This window comes from Anabrus simplex, chromosome 5, assembly GCF_040414725.1.
Source record: "Anabrus simplex isolate iqAnaSimp1 chromosome 5, ASM4041472v1, whole genome shotgun sequence".
NCBI classification, from domain to species: domain Eukaryota; kingdom Metazoa; phylum Arthropoda; class Insecta; order Orthoptera; family Tettigoniidae; genus Anabrus; species Anabrus simplex.
Genome location: NC_090269.1, coordinates 91561327 through 91575741, shown reverse-complemented (window position 1 = coordinate 91575741; position 14415 = coordinate 91561327). Strand labels below are relative to the sequence as shown.

Genomic DNA, 14415 nt, shown 5'->3' with positions numbered 1-14415 from the left:
AGTGTCCACCATTTGGAAAAATTAAAAAAAGATTTGGGGACAAATCGTCTATATGGACACTCATAGCTGTAGTCCAAGAATAAACAATGTTCCATCAATAAAATTAAGTTTAACAGCACACCTAATACAGTAATAGAAAACAACACTTTAGGATACACTGACAGTGTACAGTGAAACTTTTCCTAGATCAAAATGAAAATACATTATATTAACTTTCCTCTTTACTTTAGAGAAATCTGCTTGAGTTTGTGCTGTGGAAGCACTATAGTTGTATTTCTATTTTTGAAATAATTTTAAGGCCTCCTCTCCACTAAGGACTAAATAATTTTTCACTTCTGTCACCTTTTCATCAGCATCCTCACATAAAATCTCTTCACAAACTTCTGTTACCGAGCTCGATAGCTGCAGTCGCTTAATTGCGGCCAGTATCCAGTATTCGGGAGATAGTGGGTTCAAACCCCACTGTCGGCAGCCCTGAAGATGGTTTTCCGTGGTTTCCCATTTTCACACTAGGCAAATGCTGGGGCTGTACCTGATTAAGACCACGGCCGCTTCCTTCCCACTCCTAGCTCCTTCCTGTCCCATCGTCACCAGAAGACCTGTCTGTGTTGGTGCGACGTAAAGCAACTTGCAAACTTCTGTTGCATCATCCTCATGCTTGTCTGTGTTTCATACACTATCATCAGCAGTCACGCATCAAAAATAACACGTAACATCCATAGATCCTCTGTGTACAAAGCAGCATAACTGGACTCAAAGTCAACTGCACCATCACTAAATTGTTTTAAAAGTTCATCAAGTTCAAATTTAGCACCTTTATTTCCATATTCATCACTTCTGGAACCATATCTGTATACAGAAAATGATATCCAATAATACTTATTTTGTTGCATCTACATCCGTTATTGAGAATGTTTGCTACTGAGATGCAATATTTTCATATCAGCCTGGGTACTTCAGGTGGAGAAAAAAAAGGAAAAGTCTGTTATTGAGAAGAGTCCATTGTTCATAAGCGTCCTTCAGGAGATATTTCACTGTATAAGGCACAGAAACTGTAAATGTTGGAACAAAAAAAGACTGCAAATCCTGGAGATGAGAACAACTAGATTAATTTGAGACATTCTAAATGAATTTCTTGGACTGAACACTGTACCAATACACCCATGCTGGAAGAACTAGGCATTTAGACTGAACTACTTAAGTGAATTATTCTGGAGTAAGTAAGAAAATCCCATCAAATACACAATCTACAATGCTATACTCTTATAGTGAGAAACTACCAAACGTAGAACAAGCAAATGAGGGCAGTAAAAGCATGAATGCCACCATGTCCTGTCAAAGGCAAAGGATTGAGGAGAAGAGATAATGGTAATGCCTTTATATAAGTAATCTGATAAACCAGCTTCCAGTAATGGAAATTGTGAGAAAACACCGTAAGAGTTTTCAACAAGCAACCCCTCATTTCAAAACATGCAATCTGAAAAAACAGTTATTTTCATAGCCCTGCTAAATTTCCTATACCATATATCAAGTGAACCAGCTGCCCTTTATAATGTAGTTTTATGCCACCTTAAACCAAAGATCAGCATGCTAACCAGTTAGCCACACATTCTGACACTAATCAGTTGGCACAACCTAAAATTCCATCATTTGTTAAATGTACAACAACTGCTGGAAAGTACATCATATTATTATGTGTCAGCCCTATGACAGCTCCTTTTGGTACTTCCTTGAAGAGACTAGCGAGTCAGCCAGCCAGTGAGCTCCCAGCCAGCCTCGAGGGCATGGCTGGCCTTCCTGTGATTGTTCTCTTCACCTGGTTTCCCCAAGCAATTCTGCGAGGTGTATTGAGAATGTTCCATCTCCAGCCACTTCACGAATATTCCGGTACACATCACCCGAGCTATAAAAATAATGCTAGTCGCAAACAGTCGGTCAGAGGGAGAGTCAGTGTTGGATCAGTGCTGGAGTAGGACTCAGAGTGTTGGGGTTTGGTGGCTGGGCTGAGGGCAACAGAGGTGTTGGCTGTCGATAGTATCCCACCGGAGTAAATTATTCTGGAGTAAGAAAGAAAATCCCATCAAATACACAACCTACAATGCTATCCTAAAGTTCAAAGTTTGAAGTTTCAACCGATCTTTTTAATTTAGTGGAAGCTCAACCAGGAGTAGTAGTAGTAGTAGTAGTAGTAGTAGTAGTAGTTGTTGTTGCTGCTGCTGCTGCACTGGAGCGTCGAGGGAGTAGCTGGACTAGGACGGCTGTTGGCTGTCATCAGAATCCCATCGGAGTCAGTGTATAGTCGGGTATAGAACAGAATACTGTGTGTATTGCCTTAGAGTATTGTGTGCGTGTACTTCTGTGGACTGATGACCGTCGTAGAGTCAGCGACTGGAGCAGCTATCCTGAGTGTAATTGGAACAATGTTAATGGTCATTTTGTGAGGAGTACTGTTGCTGTTTAGTTGTTCACAGTATGTGACTGTGTAAATTACTGGAGTCGAACCAATAAACAGTTATTGTGTGTTGTGTGGCCGGCATCCCTGTGTTCAAACATAACTGCCTGCACGCACCTGTGTTGTGACCGCAAGTGAAAGGCCAACCAATCAGGATTATAGCCTCTTTCAGGTAAAGACTGTCCAGCTGGAGTCCTATTGTGAGAGATTTGTAAAAAGGCAGCAATTTGTGAGTGTGGTCATTCATGGTTGAATAGAATATTGTGTAGGTGTGTGTGTGTGTGTGTGTGTGTGTGTGTGTGTGTGTGTGTGTGTGTGTGTGTGTGTGTGTGTGTGTGTGTGTGTGTGTGTGTGTGTGTGTGTGCACGCATGCATATTGGGTCATTCTGAAATAAATTAGAGTTATAAAATAGATGGTGTTTTATTTGTAACAATATTTTTGGAATGGACTTGTTCTCACAGTGCAAGATATTAATAGAGTGATTTGCAGGATATGCTTGCAGAGTTGTTACCATAACCATACAGGAGGCAAGCAGAGGAATCTCTCTTCTCAGTCCCGACAAACTCGCTTCTGTGTTCTTATCCTTTTATCATCTCTTCCCTTTACCTGAATTATCTGCTTTCTTCAAGTCTTACACATTCCACATCAAGACTGGAGATCTGTTAAGATTGACTGATTGATTGCCCCTCAATTAGTATTGAAACCTGCCTTCCTGATGAAGCTTATGTACCATACACATGCAGTCTGCACTCTTCGCAGTTCATTTTGTAGGCTCATTCCAGCATCACAATAATCAAGATGATGCAATACAAGTGCTTTGACCATTGCTTTAACAAGTTACTCTGGAAATATATGCTTTAGTCTGTTTACAGAGTGAAGAGAAGAAACACATTATTCATTGTGTTTGAAACATGAGCAGTCCTGGACAGGGTTTTCATCCAGAGAAATGTCAAGGCATTTCACTGATGAGGTAAGTGGTATTCTATTGTTGCATATGATGATGGGAGTTAAGATCCACTTGGTTAACTTTTGATAGGAGTTTGGGGTACCTAATAAGAACTGCTTGAGATTTAGTAGAGTTAATTTTAAGACTGCACAATGAAAACCATAATGCAATGAAAGGAGATCTTGGTTTAAATAGTGGAAAGGAACAAACAAGTATAAAATCAAGTTACAATGTACTCCCAATAATTCCTGTGCAGATAATTTGCTTTGCGGTTAATTCATGGGTAATACCAATATAAATGGTCCGTTATTGGACATTATAAATTTTCCAGCTAACTCATTCCTGGTTGCCAGCGTTTTCCCCTCGTGTGCTAGGTTGTGAATTCTCGCTGTAACAGACTTCTACTGTATTTGATAAGATAATCAGCTATGTGGGAAACGATAAGGAAAGGAACGTGATTGTAGCGGATGGTCTCAATTTACCAAATGTCAATTGGGAAGGTAATGCGAACGACAGGAAGCATGACCAACAAATGGCAAATTAATATGGTATTCTGATTCAGAAAGTGATGGAACCAACTAGAGGGAAGAATATTCTGGATGTGGTGATGGTATAACCAGATGAGCTCTATAGAGAAACCGAAGTAATAGATGGTATTAGTGATCACAAAGCCGTTTTTGTGGTAGTTAAAAATAAATGTGAAAGAAAGGAAGATATTAAAATTACGACTATTAGGCAGTAACATATGGATGATAAAACAGGCATGAGGGAGTTTTTAAAAGTAACTATGATCGTTGGAAAAGGGTAAATAAAAATGTAAACAGTCTCTGGGATGGGTTTAAAGCAACTGTTGAGGAATGTGAAAATAGGTTTGTACCTTTAAAGGTGGTAAGGAATGGTTAACGATCCCTTATATTATAATAGAGAAGTAGAGAGACTAAGAAGGAGGTGCAGGTTGGAAAGAAATAGAGTTAGAAATGGCTGTGGAAGTTTTTTTTTTGCTAGGGGCTTTATGTCGCACCGACACAGATAGGTCTTATGGCGACGATGGGATAGGAAAAGCCTAGGAGTTGGAAGGAAGTGGCCGTGGCCTTAATTAAGGTACAGCCTGGTGTGAAAATGGGAAACCACGGAAAACCATCTTCAGGGCTGCCGATCGTGGGATTCAAACCTACTATCTCCCGGATGCAAGCTCACAGCCGCGCGCGCCTCTACGCGCACGGCCAACTTGCCCGGTGCTGTGGAAGTTAGGAGAAATTGAAGGAACTTACTAGGAAATTGAATCTAGCAAAGAAGTCAGCTACGGATAACATTATGGCAAGCATAATTGGCGGCCATACAAATTTTAGTGAAAAATGGAAGAGTATGTATACGTACTTTAAGGCAGAAACAGGTTCCAAGAAGGATATTTCAGGAATCATTAATGAACAAGGGGAGTGTGTTTGCAAGGATCTTCAAAAGGCAGAAGTATTCAGTCAGCAGTATGTAAAGAGTGTTGGTTTCAAGGATAATGTCCAGAGAGAGGAGGTGACTAATACTAAAGTAGTATTAAAATTTACCTATGACAACAAGGACATTTACAGTAAGATACAAAAGTTGAAAACTAGAAAAGCTGCTGGAATTGATAAGGTTTCGGGGGATATGCTGAAGACAATGGGTTGGATATAGTACCATATCTGAAGTACTTATCTGATTACTGGAACTATACCAAATGAATGGAGAGTTGCTATAGTGGCCCCTGTGTATAAAGGAAAGGTTGATAGACATAAAGCTGAAAATTACAGGCCAGTCAATTTGACATGCATTGCATGTAAGCTTTGGGAACGCATTCTTTCTGATTATATCAGACATGTTTGCAAAATTAATAACTCATTTGATAGAAGGCAGTTTGGGTTTAGGAAAGGTTATTCTACTGAAGCTCATCTTGTAGGATTCCAGGGAGATATAGCAGATATCCTGGATTCAGGAAGTCAAATGGACTGTATCGCGATTGACCTATCTAAGGCATTTGATAGTGTAGATCCTGGGAGACTACTGGTAAAAATGAGTGCAATTGGACTTGACATAAGAGTGACTGAATGGGTGGCTATGTTTCTAGAAAACAGAACTCAGAGAATTAAAGTAGATGAAGCTTTGTCTGTCCCTGTAATAATTAAGAGGGGAATTCCTCAAGGCAGTATTATTGGACCTTTATGTTTTCTTATATATATCAATGATATGTGTAAAGAAGTGGAATCAGAGATAAGGCTTTCTGCATATAATGCTATTCTGTACAGAGTAATAAATAAGTTACAAGATTATGAGCAACTGCAAAATGACCTCGATAACGTTGTGAGATGGACAGTAGGCAATGTTATGATGATAAACAGGGTTAAAAGTTAGGTTGTGAGTTTCACAGATAGGAAAGGTCCTCTCAGTTTTAATTACTGCGTTGATGGGGTGGAAGTTCCTTTTGGGGATCGTTGCAAGTACCTAGGTCTTAATGTAAGGAAAGATCTTCATTGAGGTAATCACATAAGTAAGATTGTAAATAAAGGTTAAAGATCTCTGTACATGGTTATGAGGGTATTTAGGGGTTGTAGTAAGGATGTAAAGGAGAGGGCATATAAGTCTCTGGTAAGACCCCAACTAGAGTATGGTTCCAGTGTATGGGATCCTCACCAGGATTACCTGATTCAAGAACTGGAAAAAAATCCAAAGAAAAGCAGCTCGATTTGTTCTGAGTGATTTCCGACAAAAGAGTAGCGTTACAAAAATATTGCAATGTTTGGGTAGGGAAGAATTGAGAGAAAGAAGAAGAGCTGCTCGACTAAGTGGTATGTTCCGAGCTGTCAGCGGAGAGATGGCGTGGAATGACATTAGTAGACGAATAAGTTTGAATGGCGTTTATAAAAGTAGGAAAGATCACAATATGAAGATAAAGTTGGAATTCAAGAGGACAAACTGGGGCAAATATTCATTTATAGGAAGGGGAGTTAGGGATTGGAATAACTTACCAAGGGAGATGTTCAATAAATTTCCAATTTCTTTGCAATCATTTAAGAAAAGGCTAGGAAAACAACAGATAGGGAATCTGCCACCTGAGCGACTGCCCTAAATGCAGATCAGTAGTGATTGATTGATTAACTGTTGGAAGGAAGATGGGGATCCAAATAAGTGTGGGAGAGATGCAACGGAAGTTCCAAAAGTTTCACACAGCCAATCTAGTGTCACTATAGACACACTTATATTTTATATAGAAAACTTGCCGTTGTACCCGGCTCTGCTCGAGCACTTTCTTTGAATGCTTAAATTTAGGATTTGTATTAACTGTTTGAAGTGATTGTTTTTTTAGATTAATTGTAACTTTGACTGGTAAGTTTACGAACAGTTTCATAAATTTAGAGTTATTGTTGTGTGTTTAATTTTAAGTTTTAGTTGGAGATTACAATTTTGCGTTAAACCATTTCCTTGTGGTAGCCCAGATTGTCAAGGAAGTGGCCGATCCTTTAAAACAAATAATTAACGTAACTTATAACTGTATTTACGCCCCGTGCAATAGATATTTACATGATTCCAACTGTCATTCTGACTTGCTAACCAGGCTAGAGACCCCAAAAACTGTGGACTTAAGACATATATATCAGTCATTTTCAACATAATCTTGTTCACCCCTTCTCAAACCACCATGCCGATGGAGGCTGAACATGGACTTAAAAGCAGCATCCAGGTGTCACAATTCATCTCGGCAGCCCTGAAAGGCATGGATTCGACACTAACATTGGTTGTTTTCACTTATTTTTACATATTAACCCCTCCCCTAGGGGTGTTAGTGGTGTCTTACCCCAACAAAATTTTTTTTCAGAAGGTAAGTCATATGTCTACTAAGTTTGGTTGACAGCTATGCTGGAACATACACAAACACATTAATAATCTCAGTCATTTTGGGCATTTCCTTTTTTCACCTCTTTTCGGCCTCCATGCTGATGGTGGATTAACATGCGGACTTAAACGACATCCAGAGTCTCACTATTCATCTCGGTGACTCCAAAAACTATGGATTCAACACTATTTTATATTATTTTTATATGCCACCCCCTCCCACTCCCACCCCTAGGGGTGGTTTACCCCCACAGTGTTTGTCTCCAGATAGTAAGTCATAAGTGTATCAAGTTCGGTTGAAATTTTTCAGTGGTTTAGGAGAGGATGTGGAAAGGTACTTCATAAAACATGGCAGCGTGTTCCCATCCTCTTATACAGGGTGTATCAGAACTATATAGACAAAAGAAATCAGGGATGATCTTTGTGATATGTCAAGAACAATGGTGCAATCGGATTGGCGGAGAAAATTTTTCTTTCTGAGAAAATGTTACTTTTTACTTCCGGGTGCGCGATTCAAATTTTTGAACTCACCGTATTTGCTCTGCCAGAGCACAAACCGTTGCTGTGTTTTAGGGAAGGGAAGGGAAGGGAAGGGAAGGGAAGGGAAGGGAGTGTGTATGTGTCAATGATGGAGACAGAGATAATGCTCCGCACGTATGCACTATTTTCCCCAATCAACTCGCACAAGATTGTCCTTCTCTCTTATAGGCAATATCTACAGTTCGTTTATTAAACAGCCATAACTGCACACAGTACAAGAACACACTGTACATTAAGATACACTTGTCAGTCGAGGAATGCACCAGATCGTTTCTCTTATCGTCTGTTGGTCGCAGTAACATTCTTTATTATTTGACACGCTTGAAGATGCAACGCTGCTGCCCCACGATTGTGTGTTCCTTCACTCAACATTGTAAATGGAATGAAATAGTTAACGAGGAAGTAATACGCCCAATGGTTTCATTACAGTAAATATTCAATATGCCCCCCCCCCCCCCACCTACTTCGATGCACAGTTTACAGTGGTGTAGTAGGGACCTATGGATACTGTTCAGGATGTGTGATGTCGCGAACAACTTGGAAATCTACCTGTTTTCTTGGTAAAGTTCATCATCTCATTCTATGGGGTTCGCGTAGTAGTCAGTTTGTGCATAGCAACTGTACACTGCCTACTAGGGGTGGAAAGCAACTATGCGAAATGAACAAGAAACTTGTGCATTTGCACCAAGCATTACCTCGTCTCCCACTTCCCTCCTCTGACGGACAGCAGCAGGCAGTGGCTGGCTTTCTCGTACAGCATATATGACAAGTTCATCAATTTGAATCGCACGCTCGGAAGTAACAAAGTAACCTAATTTTCTTGAAAAGAAATTTTTTTTCTCTGTCGATCAGATTGTACCATTGTTGTTAACATAACACGAAGAGCATCCCTGATTTTCTTGTCTGTATAGTTCTGATACAGCCTTGTACACAACCGTGGTCATGAACTTCCTAGGAACAAAGGTACTTCATAAACCATGGCAGCGTTTTCTCAACCTCCTATATACAGCATTTCTTACAGGACTATCATGATACAGGGTATGTCGCTGTCACCTAGCGACAACCTGTCCATCAAGGTCGATCCAAATCTTGGTACAGCTTTGTAATTGAGTTAATTACTTAAATTTACTAATCATAAAAAACTACCCTTCGGATTTCATTCAAACCATTTCCTAAACCGTCTAAGGAGTAATAAGAACAAATTGTGAAATTTTCAGCAAAATCGATCCAGTATTTTTTGAATCCATTAAAACGAACAAACTTATTTTATATTACAGTATGTATAGATTAAGATGACTTCATTCTCTGATATTATTCTCTTGAGAAATTTATGATCCAAGTTTTTGTATTTTTAAAAAATAATTTGTTTTATGTCGCACCAACACAGCTAGGTCTTATAATGATGATGATGATGATGATGATGATGGGATAGGAAAGGGCTAGAAGCGGGAAGGAAGCGGCCGTGGCTTAATTAAAGTACAGCCACAGCATTTGCCTGGTGTGAAAATAGGAAACCACGGAAAACCATCTTCAGGGAAGCAGAGAGTGGGGTTGAGCCCCCTATCTGCACAATGCTAGCCACACGGCCAACTCGCCCGGCTAATCCAAAATTAGAAACAGTGAACAATTATCTAAGAAACAAAAAAAAGTAATGACATACTTTTTGGTTAGATATTAATGTTGGCATAATTCACATTGCATTTCGTAAAATAACTTTCCTCTAGTGCGTCTTACAACATAAAATGTTAAAATAATTTTTTGCTTCTTTATATACCTAATACATTTCAGTATTTCAACCAATGGTTTTGTTTTTACTGGACACAACGGTAAAACCGTGGATAATTCGGAGGTTTGTGCACTAAATACTGCACTGTGTATAGAAAGACAGGGAAGAAAGCACAAAAGGACAAGGACAATCTCCACATCTGTATACACTACTGTCTTCTCATCAACTCACTTCTTCTCAGCCCTTAAACGAACTCATTTTTGCTTTCCAGCTTCGTCAGAAAGGAGGACTCCAACACTCATTGAGGGACCATCTTGACAGTTATTCAGTCTGGGAAGTGTAGGATAAGAAGAAAGTAGGACAAACACTGGAAAAGGGAAGAGAAAAATAATGGTGAATACAGGTGATAAAAGATCAGAAACACAGGGTAAAGAGAAAAGGAACACGAATCATTTTATGTAAGGGAAATAAATTAGTGAAAATCAAGCCATGTAGAGAAAGGAACACTGAAAAGAACACAATGGATAACACAGTGGCAGGTCAGTGTGGGAAAAGGGAGAAAAATAAAGAAAACACACATCATTGTGTTTAACCTATTATGTGTTCCTATCTTTCTACATATGACTTTATTCAACACTTGTTTGTTCCTTTCCATTACTTACCTCAGCTCATTGGGTTCCCTTTCTCCTTCTGTGTTTCTCTGTGCTCCTGATCTTTTGCCACAGAATTCATTTCTTCACTTTTCCAGTGTTTATCTAAATTTCTTCTTATCCCATATTTCACACATCAGGACTGAACTGTGAAGATGACCCCTCAATTTGTGTTGATGCCTGCCCTCTTGATGAAGCGGGGAAGCAGAAACGAGCTTGGTAGGGGCCCGAGAAGAAATGGATGTATAGGGTATGGAGTTAGATGTAGAATTTGCCTCTCACTCGCACTCGTAGGTCCAGCAATTAGAGTTGTCCTTTTCAACCTCCCCCTATGTTGCCTATTTCCTGATAATCCAAACACATAAGTCTTATAAAATGATCATGTGGTCATATAAAGAATTTTCTGCTCTTTCTGATGATTTCAAAGTGATTGGTCTGTTACTGGAAATTATCACGGAAGATAACAGATTACCGAAACAAATGTATGATCTAAAACTTGAAGACAAAAGACCAAGAGGGTGACCAAGACTCAGGTACAAGGACATGGTGAAGACTGACACTGAACAGCAACGATATACTTTGGAAAGCATCGAAGAAGGAGAGAAGTTCAGAGACCAGAACTGGTGGAGAAGCCTCGTTCACCGATTCATAGCTTAAGATGGAACAACGTGGGATATGTATGTATGTATGTATGTACTGGAAATTATCAATATATTTTTGCAGGTAAGTTATCACATGAAGATAAAATACCAATACCAACAGATAAAACAATTTTTTGGATTGCCTGATGTTTATATAAAATACTCTTTCCCTGGACAATAAATTTTATGTAAGAAAGCAATATTTAAAAAAATTAAATACTACAGTAGAAGTCCGCTATAGCGAGTACGGCATATAGCGAGAACCCCATTATAACGCCAATTTTTTGCTGTCCCTTCGGATTTCCTATATTAAAGCGTGTATTATTCTTTGGTTACAGTGAAAGTCCTATCACTGACACATCCGTTATTACGAGCGCTTACGTGCGCGCAATTTTTCCCGTTACCAATATTTATGCACCCCAACGATTATGTTGCATGCAATCGATTACCTTCGGTATCGTTTCCTCGCTATTTTCACAGGTGAGTTTTCTCGCCGACATTCGATGTCAGGGTCGATTAGTAATACCCGTCGACTGTTGTTCCGGAAAAAAAATTCGAAATGAAAGAGGACATTTTCGTAATAAATGCGTAAATAACATGTCCGATAACTGTTGTTAACTCATTAAAAATAAAGGCTGACTAAACGATCGCTTAATGTTGATGATAAATACCTTTTTCTTTTTTTGCTATTGGCTTTACGTTGCACCAACACACGTCTTATGGCGACGATGGGACAGGAATGGGCTAGGACTGGGAAGGAAGCGGCCGTGGCCTTAATTAAGGTACAGCCCCAGCATTTGCCTGGTGTGAAAATGGGAAACCACGGAAAACCATCTTCAGGGCTGCTGACAGTGGGGTTCGAACCTACTATCTCCCGAATACTGGATAATGGCTGCACTTAAGCGACTGCAGCTATCGAGCTCGGTGATGCTAAATACTGCAATTAAGAATGGGATAACCTCGAGATATGGCAGAGTGCATAATAGATTTCAGAGGTTAGTTTGTATTTTCTCGCGTCTGGTTAAATTACGGAAAGGCTAATTACGGAAAGGCTATTATCATGTAAATTTATAGCGAGAAGGTTATAATTTCTCGACTGGCCCTTGAAGTGTGTTTTCATCATACGTATAGTACGGTTAAGTTAGGGTAGGTGACGCTGTTTGAATAAGAAAGCTGAAACGTTTGCCACGAAATGCGGTCAATCATCTTCGGTACGGTATAGTTTTCTCACTATGTGCATATGCGAGCTCTCTCGTCAAAATTCGAAGGCGATGTTGGAGTCGATTAGTAATACCCGTCGACTGCTGTAATCTATAATCACAAAGAATGGGTACTGTCCACCTAATCAATACTTTATTATATCTTGTTACTAAGCAGTACCGGTTTCGACCTTCACAGAGGTCATCTTCAGCTGGTCATAAGATCTAAAGTTAACTTAAAATAATTTTAAAAACATTACTAAATCTAATGAAGAATGTCACATGATGTGAGTGATAAGATTAAAATATACAATATATAAAATATACAATGATATGATGTATCTTCTGGTTTAAAAACAAGCATCAAAATTCTATGACATGTATGTGTTACATAAATTTCTAGTGTACCGGTACTGTTTGTGAGTAGTAGATAATTTGGTGAAATACAATTTCAACAAGTAAAATGTTTATGGCGTTCTTGAAGTACACTTTGAAGTTCAGTCCATATTGGTGAATCGTTCTATACATTCATTGGTATGTTTATACTAAACATTCTGGAACATTCTATGATATGGATGTAATAAAATTTATCAAATAATACATTAAAATACGAAAAAATGTTCACATGATTCTTGTGGTACGTTTTGGAATTATATTAATTTTGTACATTCACAGATATGTTTGTACCAAGCATTCTAGAATATTCAACTATGTATGTTGTTTTTCTTTTAAGTTCATATGATTAAGAATGTTGAATAATGAACATGAAAATATTATGGTGTATCATTAGTTTTCTTGGTACTAATCTCGTTAAAAGATATTGAGTAGGTGCAGATGCTCCCTCTTTGTAGTTTTGTTGTTGGACATTCAGTAATATAATCCTGTTGACTGGTCGAATGTGTACTGTTAGGGAGCACGTCGTGTATTACATGTAACAAACAAATATAACAGAAATGTTGATGTTTTTCAATAAAAGTACGCTTATATAAGAGTTTAGTCACATGTGCCTGGCCTTGCACGACTTTGTATTTGCAGTAGATCTGGCATCAGTGCGCCTCATGTAATGTGTACTGTCTTTTAAGGTAGAGGTGCATTACGTAAGAATTGGGACTGATGAAGAAGGAGCCTCTCTATTTGAAGACAGCAGTGTAAGAAGATAGGGAGATCTTGGTTTAGCTGAGGGAAGGTCATCCAGAACCCCAAGCATATAAATCTACAGGATATGACAGACATGCTAACTAAGCAGCTGCAGTCAACCAACCTCTTCCGTTACAAGACTAGTAATCACCAAACACTACCTGAATGGGCCCGAGCTCTTCCTCTTGAAGGCAGATGGCGCATTCGGATCACTCGCCACCACGCACAATATGTCGAGCCCAATCTGATATTGCTTGGGTGCTCTCAGTTCCAGCAAAATAGCATTGTTATTGTGGGATGACTCGAGAGTAATCTGGTATCGTGGATTGTTAGGGTAGGTTGCAGGATGATTGCCACATCCTCCAGCCGTCACTCCCTTCCACTGTCCGTCAGACACCTGAAACACCACATGATATGCATCTAGATAAGGCCAACTCCTCATACACACATACACTGACATACATGTATGCACACGAAATACTGAACAACAACAACAACAACGACAACTACTACTACTTAACCCTGTAAGGTCCAATGTCAGACCGTGTCCAACTTAACTGAAGACTCGATTTCTCATACCTTTACTGGAAAATGGAGGAGATGCTTATGCCGGACATAGGATAACCATTCCTCTATTCATTTGCTTTGTTTTAAAAATGTTATGTCTGGAAATAAATCTTCCTTGGTAGTGGTTTCCAAAGTGTGGTCTGCAGATTAAGTCCACAGACTGCACACATATTCTTCAAATAAATAAAATACTAGTGGGCCCGTGCTACTTCGCAGCATTCGTTTTAAATAAGTCAGATAAATTGTCGTGATACGACTGTCATAGTTATATTGTTTTGCCTGCCCTTTCCAAAAGTTTTATGAACATTTAATGCCGGTACAAAATGTAGTTTATAACACTTCTTTTCATACAGTATTTTCTGTTCTTCGACCATTTTGGCATAGATCTTAACATTTTCAAACGATCTTGTCGGAGATAGTGCAACATACAGCTGTAACCGAATATTGGTTCAGGTAAGTAGACCCCCACTTTTCACGAGGTTGACCCTGCGCTCTATTACTGGTAACGGTCATACAGAAGGCTAGTCAACTTGATACCTTCCCACCTGTTGATGTTTTCTATTAACAGCATGTAAGTTATTACGAAAGTTCTATCTGTCAAGTATACAATGGAACCTTGGATTCCGAGCATAATTCGTTCTGGCAACATGCTTGTAATCCAAAGTGCTCGTATATCAAAGCAAGTTTTCCCATAA

General features: G+C 39.2%; 1 protein-coding gene across 5 annotated transcripts in view; it reads right to left on the bottom strand.

Annotated features, from left to right (window-relative positions):
- The window catches only part of LOC136873775 (calpain-7), a 144459-nt gene that overhangs the window by 1211 nt on the left and 128833 nt on the right, over positions 1 to 14415 (bottom strand). For all 5 annotated transcript variants that reach the window (XM_067146987.2, XM_067146988.2, XM_067146989.2 and 2 more), the window contains one exon: positions 13315 to 13550. In XM_067146987.2, the coding sequence (XP_067003088.2) occupies positions 13315 to 13550 (236 nt within the window). The remainder of the gene's footprint in view (positions 1 to 13314; positions 13551 to 14415) is intronic.